This window comes from Staurois parvus, unplaced genomic scaffold (genome assembly GCF_062004578.1).
Source record: "Staurois parvus isolate SC_StPar_1 unplaced genomic scaffold, SC_StPar_1.0 ptg000096l, whole genome shotgun sequence".
Lineage (NCBI taxonomy): Eukaryota > Metazoa > Chordata > Amphibia > Anura > Ranidae > Staurois > Staurois parvus.
Genome location: NW_028317892.1, coordinates 3217290 through 3238171, shown reverse-complemented (window position 1 = coordinate 3238171; position 20882 = coordinate 3217290). Strand labels below are relative to the sequence as shown.

The 20882-nt window shown below is 42.1% G+C and overlaps 1 protein-coding gene across 1 annotated transcript in view; it reads left to right on the top strand.

Moving 5' to 3' along the window:
• The first annotated feature begins 10806 nt into the window (after nt 1–10806).
• Nucleotides 10807–20882, top strand: part of SUGP1 (SURP and G-patch domain containing 1) — a 57433-nt gene continuing 47357 nt past the window's right edge. The window contains exons 1-2 of the mRNA XM_089670826.1: nt 10807–10936; nt 18134–18299. Of these exons, the coding sequence (XP_089526952.1) occupies nt 10915–10936; nt 18134–18299 (188 nt within the window). The 5' untranslated portion in view covers nt 10807–10914. The remainder of the gene's footprint in view (nt 10937–18133; nt 18300–20882) is intronic.

Below are 20882 nucleotides of genomic sequence, written 5' to 3'. Positions count from 1 at the left end.
GCAGATTTTTCTTTTAAAAAACGAAAAAATCGGTCGTTCAAGCGGCCGACGTTACCATCAATGGTAAAAAAAATCAGCCGATTTTCATCCCGTCTACAGCCCGCAAAAAGTGTCCCTGCAGAGAGCTCCGCTATTTCTTTGACAGTTCCTTGACATTTACAGCGGTTGCAACATTGTATCTATTTGTTTCCATTTAGGATACAGATGTTTTTATTCAGAAACAAATAGATACAAAGTTGCAACCGCTGTAAATGTCAAGGAACTGTCAAAGAAATAGCGGAGCTCTCTACAAGGACACTTTTTGCTGGACTGGAATTCCTCTTATTTTTCATCCTACTTCTTCTTCTTCATCCTCATCCTCTTCTTCTTCTTCTTCTTCATCCTCATCCTCTTCTTCTTCATCCTCATGCTCATCTTCTTCTTCTTCTTCTTCATCCTCACCCTCTTCTTCTTCTTCATCCTCATCCTCTTCTTCTTCTTCTTCATAGTCATCCTCATCCTCTACTTCTTCTTCATCCTCATCCTCTTCTTCATCCTCATCTTCTTCTTCTTCATCCTCATCTTCTTCTTCTTCATCCTCATCCTCTTCTTCTTCATCCTCATCCTCTTCTTCTTCTTCATCCTCATCCTCATCTTCTTCTTCTTCATCCTCATCCTCTTCTTCTTCATCCTCTTCTTCTTCTTCATCATAATCATCCTCATCCTCTTCTTCTTCTTCATCCTCATCCTCGTCTTCTTCTTCATCCTCATCCTCTTCTTATTCTTCACCCTCATCCTCTTCTTCTTCTTCTTCATCCTCATCCTCTTCTTCTTCTTCTTCCTCTTCTTCTTCATCCTCATCCTCTTCTTCTTCATCATCCTCTTCTTCTTCTTCTTCTTCTTCATCCTCATCCTCTTCTTCATCCTCATCCTCTTCTTCTTCATCCTCATCCTCTTCTTCTTCATCATCCTCATCCTCATCTTCTTCTTCTTCCTCATCCTCTTCTTCTTATTCATCCTCATCCTCTTCTTCTTTATCCTCATCCTCTTCTTCTTATTATTCTTCTTCATCCTCTTCTTCTTCTTCTTCATCCTCATCCTCTTCCTCTTCTTCTTCTTCTTCTTCTTCATCATCATCCTCATCTTCTTCTTCTTCATCATCCTCATCCTCTTCTTCTTCTTCATCCTCATCCTCTTCTTCTTCATCCTCATCCTCATCTTCTTCTTCTTCATCCTAATCCTCTTCTTCTTCTTCATCCTCATCCTCTTCTTCTTCTTCTTCTTCATCCTCATCCTCTTCTTCTTCATCCTCATCCTCTTCTTCTTCTTCGTCCTCATCGTCTTCTTCTTCATCCTCATCCTCTTCTTCTTCTTCTTCATCCTCATCCTCTTCCTTTCTTCTTCTTCATCCTCATCCTCTTCTTCTTCATCATCATCATCATCATCCTCTTCTTCTTCATCCTCATCCTCTTCTTTTTCTTCTTCATCCTCATCCTCATCTTCTTCTTCATCCTCATCCTCTTCTTCTTCATCCTCTTCTTCTTCTGCAGGCCATAGATGGGTCGAAAATCGGCCGATTTTGCGGCCGAAAATAAAATCGGCCGATTTTTCGGATCGTTAGTGGGCGATTTGGTCGGTCGTTTTTCGGTATTTTGGCCGTTTTTTTTTTCCGGTAAAGGTGGAAAAAAATCGGCCGATTTTGCCGATCGACCGATTTTCGCGGCAATTAGTGGGCAAATCGGCCGATTTTTTACCGATAAAAAATCTGCGCATGAGCAGTGACCTGCAAGAGGAAGACAAAAAGAAGAAGAGGAAGAGGATGAAGAAGAGGATGAAGAAGAAGAAGAGGAAGAAGAAGAGGATGAAGAAGAAGAGGATGAGGATAAAGAAGAAGAAGAAGAGGATGAGGGTGATGTTGAAGAAGAAGAGGATGAGGATGAAGAAGAAGAAGAAGAGGATGAAGAAGAAGAGGATGAGGATGATGCTGATGAAGAAGAAGAGGACGAGGATGAAGAAGAAGAAGAAGAGGATGATGAGGATGATGATGAAGAAGAAGAAGAGGATGAGGATGATGAAGAAGAAGAGGATGAGGAAGAAGAAGAAGAAGAAGAAGAGGATGAGGATGAAGATGAAGAAGAGGATGAAGATGAAGAAGAGGATGAAGATGAGGATGATGAAGAAGAAGAAGAGGATGAGGATGAGGAAGAAGAGGAGGAGGAGGAGGATGAAGAAGAAGAAAAAGAAGAAGAGGAGGAGGAGGAGGATGATGAAGAAGAAGAGGATGAGGATGATGAAGAAGAAGAGGAGGAGGATGAAGAAGAAGAAGAAGATGATGATGAAGAAGAAGAAGAAGAGGATGAGGATGAGGAAGAAGAGGAGGAGGAGGAGGATGAAGAAGAAGAAGAAGAAGAGGAGGAGGAGGATGAAGAAGAAGAAGAGGATGAGGATGATGAAGAAGAAGAGGATGAGGATGATGAAGAAGAAGAGGATGAGGAAGAAGAAGAAGAAGAAGAAGAAGAAGAAGAAGAGGATGAGGATGAAGAAGAGGATGAAGAAGAAGAAGAGGATGAAGAAGAAGAAGAGGATGAGGATGAAGAAGAAGAAGAAGAGGATGAAGAAGAAGAAGAAGAAGGATGAAAATAAGAAGAATTCGAGTCCAGCAAAAAGTATCTCTGCAGAGAGCTCTGCTATTTCTGACAGTTCTTTGACATTTACAGCGGTTGAAACATTGTATCTATTTGTTTCCGAATAAAAACATCTGTATCCTAAATGGAAACAAATAGATACAATGTTTCAACCGCTGTAAATGTGAAGGAACTGTCAGAAATAGCGGAGCTCTCTGCAGGGACACTTTTTGCCAGCTGTAGAAGGGATGAAAATCGGCCGATTTTTTTTACCATTGATGGTAACGTCGGCCACTTGAACGACCGAAATTTTCGTTTTTTAAAAGAAAAATCTGCCGTTTTTTCTCCCCATCTATGGCCTGCATTCCTCTTCTTCTTTTTCTTCTTTTTGTCTTCCTCTTGCAGGTCACTGCTCATGCGCAATCGGCCGATTTGCCCATCATTGCCGCGAAAATCGGCCGATCGGCAAAATCGGCCGATTTTTTTTCCAACTTTACCGAAAAAAAAAATCTGCCAAAATACCGAAAAATGGCCGACCAAATAGCCCACTAACAATCCGAAAATCGGCCGATTTTATTTTTGACCCATCTATGGCCTGCATAAGCATGTGTTCCTGTGAACCTCGTCTACTGTTATGCAGGCCATAGATGGGTCGAAAATCGGCCGATTTTTCTTTTAAAAAACAAAAAATCGGTTGTTCAAGCGGCCGATGTCACCATCAATGGTAAAAAAAAATCGGCCGATTTTCATCCCGTCTACAGCCGGCAAAAGTGTCCTTGCAGAGAGCTCCGCTATTTCTGACAGTTCTCTGACAGTTCCTTGACATGTACAGAGGTTGCAACATTGTATCTATTTGTTTCCATTTAGGATACAGATGTTTTTATTCGGAAACAAATAGATACATTGTTGCAACCTCTGTAAATGTCAAAGAACTGTCAAAGAAATAGCAGAGCTCTCTGCAGAGACACTTTTTGCCGGACTGGAATTCCTTTTATTTTTCATCCTTCTACTTCTCCTTCTTCATCATCATCCTCTTCTTCTTCTTCTTCTTCTTCATCATCATCCTCTTCTTCTTCTACTTCTTCATCATCATCATCCTCTTCTTCTTCTACTTCTTCATCATCGTCATCCTTTTCTTCTTCTTCTACTTCTTCTTCATCATCATCCTATTCTTCTTCTTCTTTTTCTTCATCATCATCATCCTCTTCTTCTTCTTCATCATCATCATCACCCTCTTCTTCTTCTACTTCATCATCATCATCCTCTTCTTCTACTTCATCATCATCCTCTTCTTTTTCTTCATCATCATCATCATCATCCTCTTCATTTTCTTCATCATCATCATCCTCTTCTTCTTCTTCTTCTTCTTTTTCTTCATCATCATCCTCTTCTTCATCTTCTTCTACTTCTTCATCATCATCATCATCATCATCATCATCATCCTCTTCTTCTGCTTCTACTTCTTCATCATCATCATCCTCTTCTTCTTCTACTTCTTCTTCATCATCATCCTCTTCTTCTTCTTCATCCTCCTCCTCCTCTTCTTCTTCTTTATCATCATCATCATCCTCTTCTTCTTCTTCGTCATCATCATCCTCTTCTTCTCCTTCTTCTACTTCTTCTTCATCATCCTCTCCTTCTTTTTCTTCTTCATCATCATCCTCTTCTTCTTCGTCATCATCATCATCCTCTTCATCATCATCATCCTCTTCTTCTTCTTCTACTTCTTCTTCGTCATCATCCTCTTCTTTTTCTTCATCATCATCTTCTTCTTCATCTTCTACTACTTCTTCATCATCATCATCCTCTTCTTCTGCTGCTTCTACTTCTTCATCATCATCATCATCATCCTCTTCTTCTTCTACTTCTTCTTCATCATCATCCTTCTACTTCTTCTTCTTTTTCTTCATCATCATCATCCTCTTCTTCTTCATCATCATCCTCTTCTTCTTCTTCTACTTCTTCATCATCATCCTCTTCTTCATCTTCTTCTACTTCTTCATCATCATCCTCTTCTTCCGCTTCTACTTCTTTATCATCATCATCCTCTTCTTCTTCTTCTTCTTCTTCTTCATCATCCTCCTCTTCTTCTTCTTTTTCTTCATCATCATCATCCTCTTCTTCTTCTACTTCTTCTTCATCATCATCCTCTTCTTCTTCTTCATCATCATCCTCCTCCTCCTCTTCTTTATCATCATCATCCTCTTCTTCTTCGTCATCATCATCCTCTTCTTCTTCTACTTCATTATCATCATCCTCTTCTTCTTCTTCATCATCATCATCTTCATCCTCTTCTTCTTCCTCTTCTTCTTTTTGTCTTCCTCTTGCAGGTCACTGCTCATGCGCAGATTTTTTATCGGCAAAAAATCAGCCGATTAGCCCACTATTGCTGCGAAAATCGGCCGATTGGCAAAATCGGCCGATTTTTTTCCAACTTTCCCGATTTAAAAAAACGGGCAAAATACCGAAAAACGGCCGAACAAATAGCCCACTAACGATCCGAAAATCGGCCGATTTTATTTTCGGCCGAAAAATCGTTCGATTTTCGACCCATCTATGGCCTGCATTACTCTGTCCAGTCTTGAAGCTATCATGTTTTTATCACATTGTGTGTAAAGGACTTCAATAAAGGATTTTCTCTACTACATCGCTGTTTGTGAGGCCAACCATTTTATCTTTTCACTACATCTGAAATAACATTGCTTCCTATGGTACCTGTTCACATATGTCTGGTGTACTGGCGGTGCAGATTTAGTGCAGTTTGAAAAAGAGTCCTGTATGATTTCTGAGCAGTGCAATTTGGTCCAGGTTCGGATTCAGGCTATTGACTTCTATGGGAACAGTTACTAAACCACATATGTGTGAACAGGATAAAATCCTGAGCTAATCCTGTCCTGAACCTGATGTATACCTGAGGTGAACCTGTGAGCAACTACTGTATCAATTAGCTGTGAAACCTGAGCTTAAATCCACACTGCACATGTGTGACCCTAAGTTCACATCTAAGCGGTTTTCGGAACGTTTTGTGTTTTGCAGAAACGCAGTACAGTCCATTTAACATGATTTCCTATGGATACGTTCACATCTCCGTGTTTTCACCTGGTGTGTTTTTTCGAAAGGGTTTGAAAGCAAAAAGTTGTGTTTTTGGTTCTTTAGACTTCAATGGAAACACTGCAGAAAAGCATGTAGTGCATTTTTGTTGTGTTTTCCCTGCATTTTTGATGCGTTTTGTGGTTTAAATCTGCCTAGTAAAAAGAAAAAAAATGCAAAATGCATTAAAAACACATAAAAAAAACAGGCGCAAAAATGCAATGAAGAAACGGCTCAAACACAAACTGCATAGGTGTGAACCTAGCCTGAATCAGCACTTATTATTGTTTAAGAGCCAGATCACACCACATAAATGCACTCCGGATACTTTTCTGCATACAGTTCACACCACACTCCATTCCGGTGCAGTTTTGAAGCAGTTTGCTAGGTTAAAGTACAGTTCTGTGAAGGAAAAATGCAGCATGTTCTCCTTTTTTTCTGCCCCGGAAACTGACTGCACTGGTGTGAACTAGGACCATTGGAATACATGGAAAACACTGTACATGCATTTTTGATGCTGAAAAAAAACACATTGGACTGCATCTAGTGTGAACTAGCCCTTAAAAAAGGTGAACTTGTCCATGAAGAAGGCAGCCCTCATTACGATATGGCCACTCAACGCGACTACAATTATGGAAGTGAATCTGAATTTGTAAACCGTAGACATGAGAGAGAGACATGATGCTCTTTAGCAGACATGTGCATGGATTCTTGAAACAGATTTCCAGTGAAAAAATTAAGTAAGTAAAAGTCAGCAGCTACAGTTTTTGGAAAAAACAGACTGTTACCTGTCCCTCGATCCCATGGTGTCTCCCCCCGCAGCCTGTGTTCCCGGCGTCGGCATCTTCAGTGTAGGCACCCAGTTGTGACAGCTTGTGGCTTCACAGCTGGGTGCTCACTGCGTATGCGCGAGTAGCACTGTGCTTTGTGAATGGCCCCATAGCCTTCTGGGACCTGTCACATGTCCCAGAAGACTACGGGGAGGGAGGGTAGGAGCAGGGGCGGACTGACCAATTGGAATCTCGGGCCCTGCCCGAGGGTCTGGGGGTCAGTAGGGGGCCCCATGAGATGCCCCTGGTACCTTTTTCATAGGCTTTTTTGAGTTTGGGCAAGGACGCAGGGGCCCCATGATCCCCTATTGCCCGGGGGCCCTATGAGTTGTCAGTCTGCCCCTGGGTAGGAGGACAACTTCCACTTCCGATCACCTAGGCATTTGCAGCGGAAGTGGGAGCGGGTACCTGTCAATTTCAGGTACCCGCTCCCCAAAGTGCCAATCTTTAATAGGGATTGGGGGACCAATCCTAAAAGCTGAACTTCCCCTTTTGGGTAGAGCTCCGCTTTAATGGCATCGGCAAACCGCCTGCATTCCCAAGTGTGGACAGCACCATGCGATTCCACATGGCTCGATTTTGAAAAAAAGGGTCCAAGACTTTTTCCTTGTGTTTCTGTGGCTAAGGCAGCCTGTTGAAACGAATGGGCTGCCTACACACATATCACAACCAAGGATACCACAAAGCTCCTGATTCACTCCCTGGTTATTTCTCACCTCGACTACTGCAACTCCCTCCTCATTGGCTTACCTTTACATAGCCTATCCCCCCTCCAGTCCATCATGAATACTGCTACCAGGCTCATCCATCTTACGAACCGTTCAGTGTCGGCTACCCCTCTCTGCCAATCCCTCCACTGGCTTCCACTCGCCCAACAAAATATAATTCAAAATACTAACAATTACTTACAAAGCCATCCACAACTCTGCCCCCAGCTACATCACCAACCTGGCCTCAAAATATCTACCAAACCGCTCTCTTCGATCCTCCCAAAACCTTCTACTCTCTAGTTCCCGTGTCACCTCCTCCCATGCTCGCCTTCAGGACTTCTCCCGAGCTTCTCCCATCTATGGAACTCCCTACCCCAATTTTACCAGCTGTTTCCTAATCTATCCATCTTTAAACGATCCCTGAAAACCTTTCTCTTTAAAGCAGAGTTCCACTCAACCTATCAAAAAATAAAAGTCAGCAGCTACAAAAACTGTAGCTGATGACTTTTAAAAAACAGCCACTTACCTGTCCCTAGGTCCCGTGTTATGTCCCCCGCAGCTCGTTTCACCAACCGTCCTGTATTCCAGGAGGCCACCATCTTCAGTGTGGGCACCCGGCTGTGACAGCGTGCGGCTTCACAGAAGGGTACCCACTGCGCATGCGCAAGTGGCGCTGCGCTTCCTGAATGGTCCTCTAATCTTCTGGGACTTGTCACGTGTCCCAAAAGACTACAGTGAGGGAGGACACCTTCTGCTTCCGATCGCCTAGGCGATCAGACTGGAAGTAGGAGCGGTTACCTGTCAAATTCGGGTACCCGCTCCCCCCCCCCAAATGTACCAATCCTTAATGGGGAGTGGGGGAGCAGTCCTTAAAGCAGAACTTCCCCTTTTGGGAGGAGCTCCGCTTTAAAGAAGCCTATCCTCCTTCTACCTAGTAAACTGCCATTTATTTCCTCCATCAGCTTACCCCTCCACAGCTATTACCTTTTGCATCACGCAACCCTTCCTCCTAGATTGTAAGCTTCCAGGAGCAGGGCCCTCTGTTTTCTCTTGTACCAAATTGTATTGTAACTGTAATTATTATTATTATTATACAGGATTTCAGTTGCAAGAAAAAGTATGTGAACCCCTTGGGATTACGTGGAGTTTTGCATGAATTGGGCATAAAATGTGCTCTGAACGTCATCTAAGTCACAACAATAGAAGAACACAGTCTGCTGAACATAATACTACACAAACATTAGATGTTGGCATGGTTTAATTGCACATAACATGTAAAAATTCACAGTGCAGGGAGGAAAAAGTATGTGAACCTTTGGACTTAATAACTGTTTGACCCTCCTTTGGCAGCAATAACCTCAACCAAACAATTCCTGTAGTTGCAGATCAGACCTGCACAACGATCTGGAGTCATTTTGGACCACTCCTCTTCACAAAACTGTTTCAGTGTAGCAATATTCTTGCGATGTCTGGTGTGAATCGCTCTCTTAAGGTCATGCCACAGCATTTCAATCGGGTTGAGGTCAGGACTCTGACTGGGCCACTCCAGAAGGCGTATTCTGTGCTGTTGCAGCCATTGTTTTGTTGAATTACTTGTATGCTTTGGGTCATTGTCCTGTTGCATCACCCATCCTCTGCGGAGCTTCAGTTGGCGGACAGATGGTCGTACGTTTTCCTGCAAAATGTCTTGATAAACTCTGGAATTCATTTTCCCATCAATGACAACAATCCGTCCAGGCCCTGAGGCAGCAAAGCAGCCCCAAACCATGATGCTCCCTCCGCCATGTTTTACAGTGGGGATGAGGTTTTGATGTTGGTGTGCTGTGCCTTTTTTTCTCCACACATAGTGTTGTGTGTTCTTCCAAACAACTCAATCTTGGTTTCATCTGTCCACAGTATATTTTGCCAGTAGTGCTGTGGAACATCCAGGTGCTCTTTTGCAAACTTCAAACGTGCTGCAATATTCTTTTTGGACAGCAATGGCTTCCTCCGTGGTGTCCTCCCATGTACTCCATTCTTGTTTCATGTTTTCCTTATTGTAGATGTGTCAACAAAAATGTTAGCATGTGCCAGAGATTTCTGTAGGTCTTTAGCTGACGCTCTGGGATTCTTCTTTACCTCATGCAACATTCTGCGCTGTGCTCTTGCAGTCATTTTTACAGGACGACCACACCTAGGGAGAGTAGCAGTGCTAAACTTTATCCATTTATAGACAGTCTGTCTTACCGTGGACACATGAACATCAAGGCTTTTGGAGATACTTTTGTAACCCTTTCCAGCTTCATGCAAGTCAACAATTCTTGATCGTAGGTCTTCTGATAGCTCTTTTCTGCGAGGCATGGTTCACATCAGACAGTGCTTCTTGAAACCAGTAAACCCAAAACAGGTGTGTGTTTTTTAAGGGCAGGACAGCTGTCAGCAACACATCCAATATCATCACACTGATTGGAGTCAAGGTTGGCTCACTCCTGGCTCCAATTAGCTCTGGGAGAAGTCATTAAGCTAGGGCCTCACATACTTTTTCCTCCTTGCACTGTGAATGTTTACATGTTATGTGCAATTAAACCATGGCAACATCTAATGTTTGTGTAGTATTATGTTCAGCAGACTGTGTTCTTCTATTGTTGTGACTTAGATGACGTTCAGAGCACATTTTATGCCCAATTCATGCAAAACTCCACGTAATCCCAAGGGGTTCACATACTTTTTCTTGCAACTGTATATAGCGCCAATCGTTTGCTCAGTTCTTTACAATATAACGGTAGATAATACAGTTCAATACAAGAGGGATAGGAGGGCCCTGCTCCTGGGAGCTTACAATCTAAAATTATTATTATTATTATACAGGATTTCTATAGCGCCAACAGTTTGCTCAGCACTTTACAATATAATGGGAGACAATACAGCAACAATACAGTTCAATACAAGAGGGATAGGAGGGCCCTGCTCCTCAGAGCTTACAATCTAGGAGATGTCTACCTTCATTTTGTAAAGCGCTGAGCAAACTGTTGGTGCTATAAAAATCCTGTATAATAATAATAATCACAAAGGTCAGAAAGGACTGGAGCCGTATTGGGTACTTGTCTGTTAATTGACCGGATTTATTTATTTATATATATATATATATATAAATATATATATATTTGTGATATATTTAAATAAAACATATAAAATATATATATATGTATATATATATATACAAATAAATCCGGTGAATTAACAGACAAGTACCCCGTATTGAATTGATGAATCGCTGGTTTGCGATCATTCGTATTTACACATGGATACATGCATGGCTATTTAGGATGACCTGACAAGGCTGGGACTACACTATCCACCCGAAAGGACTGTCCTTAGAATTCAGTAACTATGCAGGCCCCTCATGTTACAGTATAATACACAACACTGCGAGTCCTGTGCGTTTATTATGTTTTCCTCATTTGCCTGTTTGTATGTAAACTTCTTGTTTACAATTTCTGAGAAATCACCAATAGTACAGTGCAGTGATTTTTGGTTCACAGACAAAGCGTCCGGCCGCACACTGCTCTGAACTCCACTGTAGCACCATTCAAACAATGCCAGCAGCGCCTTCCGGACTACGACTCCCGGCATGCCCCGGAACCGGAAAAGCCTGTGATGTTATGATGCTCTAGGAGGGCCGCTGATCGGGAAGAGAGCAAGATGGATGTCTGGAAGGGTGCAGGTATTAGTGGATTATCTCCGTGCTTGAGTTACATTGTACTCTTACGGGGCTTTTTATATGTGAGTGTCCTGGGTACGTAGGGGGCCTAGACATTTGCAGGCACCATTGTTAGATGACTGTCCAAAGCATGTTGGTGCATTGGATGGGCAGTACACACAAGTAAAGGACGTCCAATCTGCACCGTGCTTGCAGTGCAGTCACTTATTGTAGGCACAGGCATTTTACCAAGCATCCAGTACAGCGTTTCTTTAAAATGTTGTTAAAGCCCAAAACAAAATGTATTTTATTGCTGCTTAGCAATTCTTAGTTTTTATTTCAGGCTTTTTCCCTCTGTTTTCACCTAATGATCTGCCCAGTAAATTTATTTTTCAAGTTCATTTAACCACTCTCCCTCCTTGAAGATTTACCCCCCTTCCTGACCAGGCCATTTTTTGCGATACGGCGCTGCGTTACTTTAACTGACAATTGCGCAGTCATGCGACGCTGCACCCAAATTAAATTTACATCCTTTTTTCCCCATGAATTGAGCTTTATTTTGGTGGTATTTGATCTCCTGTGCATTTTTTTTTTTTGCGCTATTAAAAAAACCAACAATTTTGGGAAAAAATATTTTTCCAGTTTTGCTATTAAACCTGTCCAGTAAAAAAAATCTATTTTCATCATAAATTTAGGCCGAATTGTATTCTGCTACATGTCTTTGCTAAAAAATAATCCCAATACATGTAAATTAAGTGGTTTATGTGAAAGTTATAGCGTTTACAAATGGCGGCATAGATACTTTTTATTTTTACTAGTAATGGCGGTTATCAGTGACCTATGGCGAGATTGCGGCGGGCATTCTGACACTGTGGGGAACTGACTTGATGTCACTGACATCCCTAGTAACACCAATTCAGTGATCAGTGCTAAAAAGGAAAAAAAAGCACTGACGCTGTATTAATGGCACTGAGCAGGAAGGGGTTAACATGTGTGGTGATCAAAGGGTTAACTGTGTGCTGGGTGTATTTTACTGAGGGGCTATATCCGTGTGCTTCACTGTAAGCACACTCCTTTGGATAGCCGTTCTGTGCACAGCCATCCAAAGCAGTGTGCCCGAGCTGACAGGGAGAACTGTTAGTAAACAAAACAGTCCTCCTCCCCGTCAGAGATGCTCGGTAATCACCAGTTGGGACCCGGTGATTGACTGGGCACGAATAGCACCGTGGGTTGGGTGCATGCCCCCTACCCAGAAATGCAAAATCACACATATATACATATATATATATATGATTTTGCGCACTCTTGCCGCCCTGTAGCAGTATATCTGCTATAGGGTGGTGGGTAAGCGGTTAACAGACTCTGAAGTAACAGTAATGCAGCCCATACATGGATAGAAACAATTTTTCTTTAGCGAATCCGAAATTTCGAGCATTTATTACTCCAATGGTACCACCATTGATTTTGAAATTCGACCAACCAAGCCTTTCATTTCACCTCCTGTTCCTACAGAAAATAATTTTTATGGCCAAGAATTTTCTTTTCTTTCCAGGTCACAGCTCACTTCTTTTTCAATTACTTTTCTCGCACGATTCTCCCATCATTGATTTGAAATTAATTCATTTTTTAAAAAATTTCCAACATGCCCAATCATTCAAATTCGATGGTTGCTCAAAATTCAAGCATTGCTATGGCCCACTAATGGTGCGAAATGCAAACGAAAGTTCTTAGAAAAGATTTTCGGAAGAAAATTATTTCAGAATTCAACCCACGTATAGCCCACTTTAGGCAACATTCACTCTGGTGATTAAGGCAAGTGCGAATTGTAGCGGCATGAATCAGAGATTCCTGCTGTGACGATGAGCAGCTAGGTGCGGCCACCGGCCCCATTAACCATAAAAACAGTTCGCTGGTGGGCACAGCTATTCGCTGCTTTCCGCACAGCCAGTGATCGCTATTGGATGCACACAAAGTGCCTCCAGTAGCGATCACCTCAGATAATCACTGGCTGCACAGAGAGCTGCAAATAGCTGGCAACCTGTTCTTATAGTGAATGTTGCCGGTGGCTGCACATCGTCGTAGCAGGAATCTCTGATTCTTGCCGCTACAGTTTGCACCGGCCGCGGGTGTGAATGTAGGGTTGAGTCAAACCATTTAAAGTAGTTGTAAACCTCAGACATGAGATATGAACACAACATATCCCTCTAGTGTGTACCCATCTCTGGACTCGTTCTATTCTATCAATATCTTACAAAAAGATATTTATAAGACAGAATGAGTCCAGAAAATGGTGAAAGGTCTGGGGTATAAAACCTCAAGAACGACTTCAGGAACTTAACATGTACAGTCTGGAGGGAAAAAGGTAAAGGGGAGACATGACTGAATCCTTTAAATACATCAAGGGGGTAATTAAGTTTCAGGGGTAATATTCTCAGAACAAAACCAAAATCAAGAACATGGGGACATGACCTTAAACTAACTGGAGGAAAGTTCAAAACTAATCTCTGAAAGTACTATTTTACTGAGAGAGTAGTTGATACTTGGAATATAATTCCAGAAGAGGTAGTGAGCCAGTCAACAGTAAATAGCTTCAAACATGCGTGGGCAAGCATAGATCTATACTCAGACAAAAAAAAAAAAACACAAACAACCGTCCCCCCCCCCCCCCAAACAAAAAAAAAAAAGGGCGGACTCGGACCACTCGGTTCTTTTCTGCTTTCACTATTCTATGTTTACTTGTCTCAATTAAAAGCACTAAATATCATTTTTTTTGCTGCTTTCTTCCTCTATCTACATGAGTCTCTGCTGACAACTTTTTCTGACACCAAGAGAAAAAAAATGGTGACAGGGGAGGGACCTCCAGCAGACTGACAGCTTCAGCTCTGTTCCTTTGTGGAGGAGGTGTGTCTGTTTCCTCTAATCCGCTCTCAGAGCTCTCTTTATTGAGCTCTGCAGTGTGTAATTTCAGCTCACCGCCCCCTTTTTTTTCTGACAACGCATACAAGAATTTTCAATTCTGTACTTTGGATGTAGAAAAGACTGCAAATAAACATGTACTGCCTATCACCTGAGGCCACTCACTTCACTGGGTATATATAATGTTTTACAACCACTTTAACACTGACTGGGTATGTACAATGGTCAGCTTTTATTCGCTGATGTAAATCTTTTACCCCAAAAGGGAAAAAAAACTTCCATCTGTAACTGCTTAAAATGTGTTAGCTGATAGAAAATGGAAACAAATCTATCAAGTTAACGGCTTCAAAAAAGAGTTATGTTTCTGGCATGCTAGAAATACTAACTGTCACATTTGCTTTTGTGTTTTTAACCAAACTCAAACCACCAAAGGGCTGGTGTCATAACTGACCACATGTGCAGCATCATGGCAGTTTAGATCAAACAGAGGCTAAGATGCCTACATCCTTGGCTGAAAAGGATAGGAGGGTTTAGTTCCACTTCAACGGTTTCCCAGAACAATTACATTCAGGCCTGGTTCACACCATACATGCAGAAAAACTGGTGGAAACTGGCATGCAGATTTCACTTGCAGAGACATCAGTTTTTATATCAGATTTCATGCATGCTTCAATGAGTTATATTATATTCCTCTGCAGAAACAAATCTGCACGTGATGCTAGTGTGAACAGGGCAACAATTGATTTTATTGTGCCCTTGCAGAACGTGTGCAGAAAAACTGACATCTCTGCACCATGGTGGGAAGGAGCCCTCAAGGAATGCCATGAATGATCACTGTCACAGCAGCTGGTGCTCACAACTGAACTGTCAAGCTAGGCTGGTCTTATAGCTGATCACATGTGCAACACCATAACAACTGCAGATCAGAGAATGGCAGCTTACTTGGCTTTAAAAGAGAAGTATGGTCATTTTTTTTTTTTTTAAATTGTACCTAAGTGGATGCAGCATCGGTCCCCTGCCGGCTCTCAGGGTGAGAACTCAGCGATCACATGATCACTGAGTTCTCACATCTGCTCTTAGCAGAGAACAGAACTGTCAGTCACCGCTGACTGCTCAGCCCCCTCAGCACTCATTGGAGCAATGAGCTGGGGAGGGGGAAGGAGTGGTTGGCTCAGGTTCTCAGCGGCTCACCTAAAAGCAGAGCCAGGTTCTGCTCCAGACTCTGGGGTGGATCCCGACTTTTCCCCAGCCTGGACCGGCTGAATGACGTCAGTCGACAGCAGGCTTCGGCCCGCTGTCAGCTGAAAATGGGTCATAGGAGTGCAGAACGAACGGTACTCTTGTGATTCACAAGAGATGTACAGCCAAAAGAGCTTTGGGTGTACTTCAGTACTGGGCACTTTCACCCCCATCCTGCCCAGGCCACTTTTCAGCTTTCAGCGTTGTCACACTTTGAATGAAAATTGTGCTGTCATGCAACAGTGTACTCATATGACATTTTTATCATTTTTTTCCACACAAATAGTGCTTCTTTTGGTAATATTTAATCACCACTGGGTTTTCTATTTTTTTTGCTAAATAAATGAAAAAAGACCAAATAAATAATCTTTCTTCATAAATGTAGACCAATATGTATTCTGCTACTTTTCTTTTGTGAAAATAACCTATATCCGTGTGTGTTATTTAGTCTGTGGAAAAATTATAGTGTCCACAAACTATGGTATGTATCTGAAAATTGATCAATTCTGATGTACTGATGGCCTATCTCATTTCTTGAGGCCTAAACATGTCATTATGCCAATATGACTGTTGTGGTGGTGATCAGGGACAGGGACTGTGACCAGAGCAATACTGTGTTACCATAGTAATGCTGTATTAATCTGGGGAGGTGATCAGGATTTTTTTTTTTTACTCTTTATGATTGCTTACAACAGTGAATTTCACTGTTTTATAACAACCATTTTTTTTCAGAATGAAATCTATTCATTCATTGTTTACTATTGTGATTAGCTGTGATTGTCTCTGTCTGTACCATGTGATCACTGTGACCAATCCCATAGATCAACACAATAGTATACAATGAATGGCATGGATGAACGCCATACATTTGTACAATTGTCATGTGATCTGCTGTGATTAGCAGTGGATCGGTACACTGATCGGTGTCCGGTGGGCACAGCGGGTGACATGCCGCAGCGTGACCCAAGGCACGTTCTGGGGAGGACGTCATATGACATCCTCCCAGAACAGCGAATGTCCCACCCAGCTGTTATTTTACTGGGTGGGAAGGTGTTAAAGGATAGGAGGGTTTAGTTCCACTTTAATTCCATATAAATCTGTTAGTACATCTAACACTATCCTTGCCCTAGACTGACACTGCTACTGTCTAAGGGTGTTTTTGTTGCTCCTCCATCCAGAGTGGAGACACCCTTAGACAGGAAGTGTGTTACTGTTGAAAATAAAGGGAAAAAAACCTAGAAAAAGAATCCTACCTCCACATTTAAAGATTGATAAACTGCAATATATAAATTTTTTGGGTTTGATATGGCTTTTGCTATTGTTTTTTCAGAAGTTGCTAGGGGCTATCTTTTTACCTATCTGTAAGGGGGATATTTCTCCCACTGCTCACCAATGTAAGGAGTGTTCTTTCTAATGATCACCAATGTAAGGAGGGTTCTTTCCAATGATCATTAATGTAAGGAGTGTTCTTTCTAATGATCACCAATGTAAGGAGGGTTCTTTCCAATGATCACCAATGTAAGGAGGGTTCTTTCCAATGATCACCAATGTAAGGAGGGTTCTTTCCAATGATCTCCAATGTAATTGGGCCTGTCTTCTTATGACAACCAGTGTAAGGATTAACTGCTGCTGGTTAAGTATAAGCAAGTAACTGCAGGCTGTCCTGGGTCCTCCTGTCTGTAGGGTGCCCCCACAGCAAGCCGCTGGCTATGGGGGCACCCGGTACTCTGTGTGTCCATTCACACACGGAGCCGTGGCTTGCCCCCCCCCCCTTCATTGGCTGACTGGCTGTGATTGACAGCAGTGAAAGCCAGTGGCTCCCGCTTGCTGTGTCAGCCAATGAGGAGGCATAGACACGTGACAGCCGAGGCTGTCATTCACATCGCTGGATCGTGATGAGTCTCAGGTAAGTATTGAGGGGTTTGGGGGGGCTGCTGCACATAGAATGTTTTTTAGCTTCATGCATAGAATGCATGAAGGTAAAAAACCTTCAGCCTTTACAACCACTTTAATCTTACTATTTATGCTGTAAAATAAGCTGTAGATATAGTAATTATTAGCAGGGGTTCCCTGACAGCTGAATGTTATTTCAAGAGTTCCTCCTTGTTAAAGAGGTTGAGAAAACCAAGCCTAAACACAGTGATGCAGATGCTCAGGACTTTACCCATGCTGTGATGTTTTTCTTCACAGCTATGGTAACAGTTAAATGACATGTTGCATTCAGCATGCAAAATGAAATAAAGCAATAATAAAAAAGACTAAAGCAAGGTATTTTTAAATATCTTTTTATGGTGATGAGGGGCTGGGGGGGAAAGTGGACCTTCTGTTTGCGTGGAAGGTCTATTTTCATATCTTTCAATACCTTTTGCAAGCACTGTGTCTGAAAAAGGATATTAAAGAAGGCTTTCCTGAAGAAAGCTGTCAATATTGTCTGCGTGTTACTAAATAAAAAAGTGCATGTCAAAAAACCACAATAAATTGCATGGCTGCGATTAATCTTGTTCAGTCCAAATGAGCGAAAATTTGTTGCGATCACATGGGACACAACTGATTTGAAGCAATGTACTACTGTCCTGTCATCGTACAAATAAAAGCTTACTTCTGTTGCTGCTGTGTGCCCAAAAAGGAGGCTATTGTATAAAAATCACTTGTGAGTTGCCAGCCTTTGTATGCATGGTTGAAACAGCTTGCAGCCTTCAGATTTGTGCTCATTTGCAGCAAATGCCCACACATAAGCTATATAAAGAGGGTTATTTACTGAAACTGGAGAGTGCAACATCTGGTGCAGCTTTGCATAGAAACCAATCAGTTTCCAGGTTTAATTGCCGATACTTAATTGAACAAGCTGAAGTTAGAAGCTGATTGGCTACCATGCACAGCTGCACCAGTTTTATTGAATCAACCCCATAGTAACCTGTACACTATGAAAGGGTTGTATTGGAAAAAAAGGACCCTTGAGTTCTGTACCCCAAATATAGATGGTTTCAAAGTTTGGCTAAGTTGCCATTGAGGCTTCTAAAACCTGCAAAATGATGGCTAAACAAACCTATTCAAACTTTCTTTTAGGGTTGGGTGGAAGACGGTTTGGTTCTGCTCCTCAAAAACCTGTCAAACCAAGTGATTATATCCAGTACCAAGAGGAGCTTATAGAGAAGAAAAAGAGAGAGATTGAGGCCAAAACACAACAACAAGCTCAGAAATCTACTCCAAGTACCCCAGTTCAAGGCAGAGAGTAAGTAACTTGAGTGTTTCCACACTATATAGATGTATATAATTATAATATGCAGACTTGACTACATCAAATGGCTTTAGATGTCTTTGCAATGGACAGCATACTCATTTGAAGATATAACATTTTATGGCTTTTCAAGTCTTTAAAGTTAATTATTCTTTTCTTTGCTTCACTGTAACTATTTTTGTTTCAAGCATTCTCTATCTAAGAACATAATTCAGCAATGTTGAATTTGTATCACCCAGCACCCGGGACATGTAGCTCCGGGCAGGTAGTTTTTTTTTTTTTTTTTTTTCAACCTTTAGCCCTACTACGGGCAAGCAGCAGGGCTCACTTGTCAGGTAAAAGCTTTTGCGCTGCCGCCTGATTGCTTTCATGCAGCCCACAATGGTACCAGCCTCGGCCCCCTCCCGTGTGAACCTCCCCCTACCTGTTATGTCTGACGGGCTGTGCTTGCACATCTGCGAGCCCGGGACTGGTTCAGCGTGCACCAGTGGTTAGCGGGGAGGGAGGAGAGCGGACACGTCCTCATCCCTCCCCTTGTCCTGATGTGGAAGTGAGATTATGACGTTGCTTCCAGATCCCTGGTCACAACTTTCCCTGCCATTGAGGCCGGGAAAGAATGTAATGCAGTGTGATGTACACTGCATTACATTTAGGGGAGACATGCAGGGTCTTTTAGACCTTGGATGTCTCAATAAAGAGAACCTGTCACCAAAGATCATCACAGAGGGGACTTTTTGTCCCCTAAAAAAAAAAAAAAAATAATTTTACTTGTAAAAAATTAAAGTTACACCCAAGCACATAACATCCCCTCAAACAAAAAAATTTGAGACCCCCCCACCCCCACATATATTCACATAAAAGCACACGCTGGGGTGCCTACGCATGGAAATGTTGATTGCGATACGCATATCGCCACGCAGGCAAGAATGAGAGTGATAATTCTAGTAAAGGACCTCACCTGTAACACTGTACTGATGACTTATAAGGGCTTTAAAAGGGTCGCCGATAGAAAATATAGGGTACTGAAGTTTGTTGCCATTTCACGAGTGCACGCAATTTAAAGTTTGACAGGTTTGATATCTATTTACTCAGTGCAACCTCATCTTTTATATTTTACCAAAAATAGGGTAATTTATTACTTTTTTTGTGCCTTAAAATTAAGTGTATTTTTTACTGAAATTTTGCATTTCTTAGACCGGAATATGCGGTAATATCATGCGACATGAATAATTGAAACTACCACTATTTGATTTTTTCGGGTGTCTGCTTTGAGAAAATATATGTTCGGGGGTTTTGTGTAATCTTCAAGCATAAAATTATTTTTTAAATGTGTGCCAAAAAATCAAAAACGGCTCTGGCAGTGAAAAAGAAAGGTTAAGCCCAACACTCCCTCCTGAGGAGCACCTAGTTGGCGCCTATTACACTGCAAAGTCTCTCCCCTCCCTGCTAGCCCCTGGGTGCGGAGGAGGAGATATACAGCGCAATGTTAAAAAAAATTAAATGTTTAAGTCCCATAAAGCCCCAGACATTCCTAAAAGCACCTCAGATTTAAATAGTTTTGGTTAAAAAAACTTTTTTTTATCTGGACAAGTGCATTGTCATCATGGAAAAGTAGATTGGGACCCATATTTAGTTCTTTAGTATTTTCAAATATTCCCCCCCCCCCCCCCCCCCCCGATGTTACATCATGAAAAATTAAGGAAAAACTATATACGAACTACAAAAGAGGTCTAGAATGTATAATTAGAATAGCTGAGTAATAAAATCAAACCGTGATTTATAATACAATATACCAAGAAAGGAATATTCATTCAAAAATTGCTGTAATTCCATAGCTAATAGACAGAGACTCATTATCTGACACACTCAGAAGTGTTGCATAGTGGCTGCTTTTCACCAGATGAAAGGTTTGAAACATCTTTTACAAGAGGCTGCTGTTTTTTTGTTCTCTTGCTAAAGGGTTGGTCTGTGTTGTCTAAGTTTGTATAATTTTTAATGAAAACTTTCAGTGCACATTGCCCTATCCCACAGGAAGGACAACTGGAAAGGTCCTTCCTTTGCAAGTGCACACACTGGAAGTAGAGCTAGCTTGGGAGATCAGAGATCGTCTGCAAGTTACTGGGGCAGACTGCTGTGACAAGGATTGAAGGGGCAGTAAGTGTACCCTTTTATGTTGGTCAGTTGCCCCAGACCGTTGCAAGTTCTGCAGGTGGATGACAGGGTCAAAATATCAGAGTGGAGGGTCGGGCCTCCGTGGAGAACCCACTGGACAGGAAGTTCTTTCTCTGCCCCATTTACAATAAGGCTATGTGGAGGCCTTCAGGGGATCTATTTTGTAATGTCTTCAAGCTGTCACTGCTGGCATCCCTCCCTTGCTCTGATTACCCAATACCAGCGTTGGGTATTCCAGGGCCATCCTCATCCCTGTACCTCTTGGCATCAGTTTAGAAAGGTTTTGTGCTACAGTTGGAACACACTTTTCCTCAGCCACAAGCAAGTAATAAAGCCTAACCCTCTCTTCTGTGCGGTTCAAGAGTGTCCAGGCATTAGGTACAGTATTGACACCTAAAGTGATGG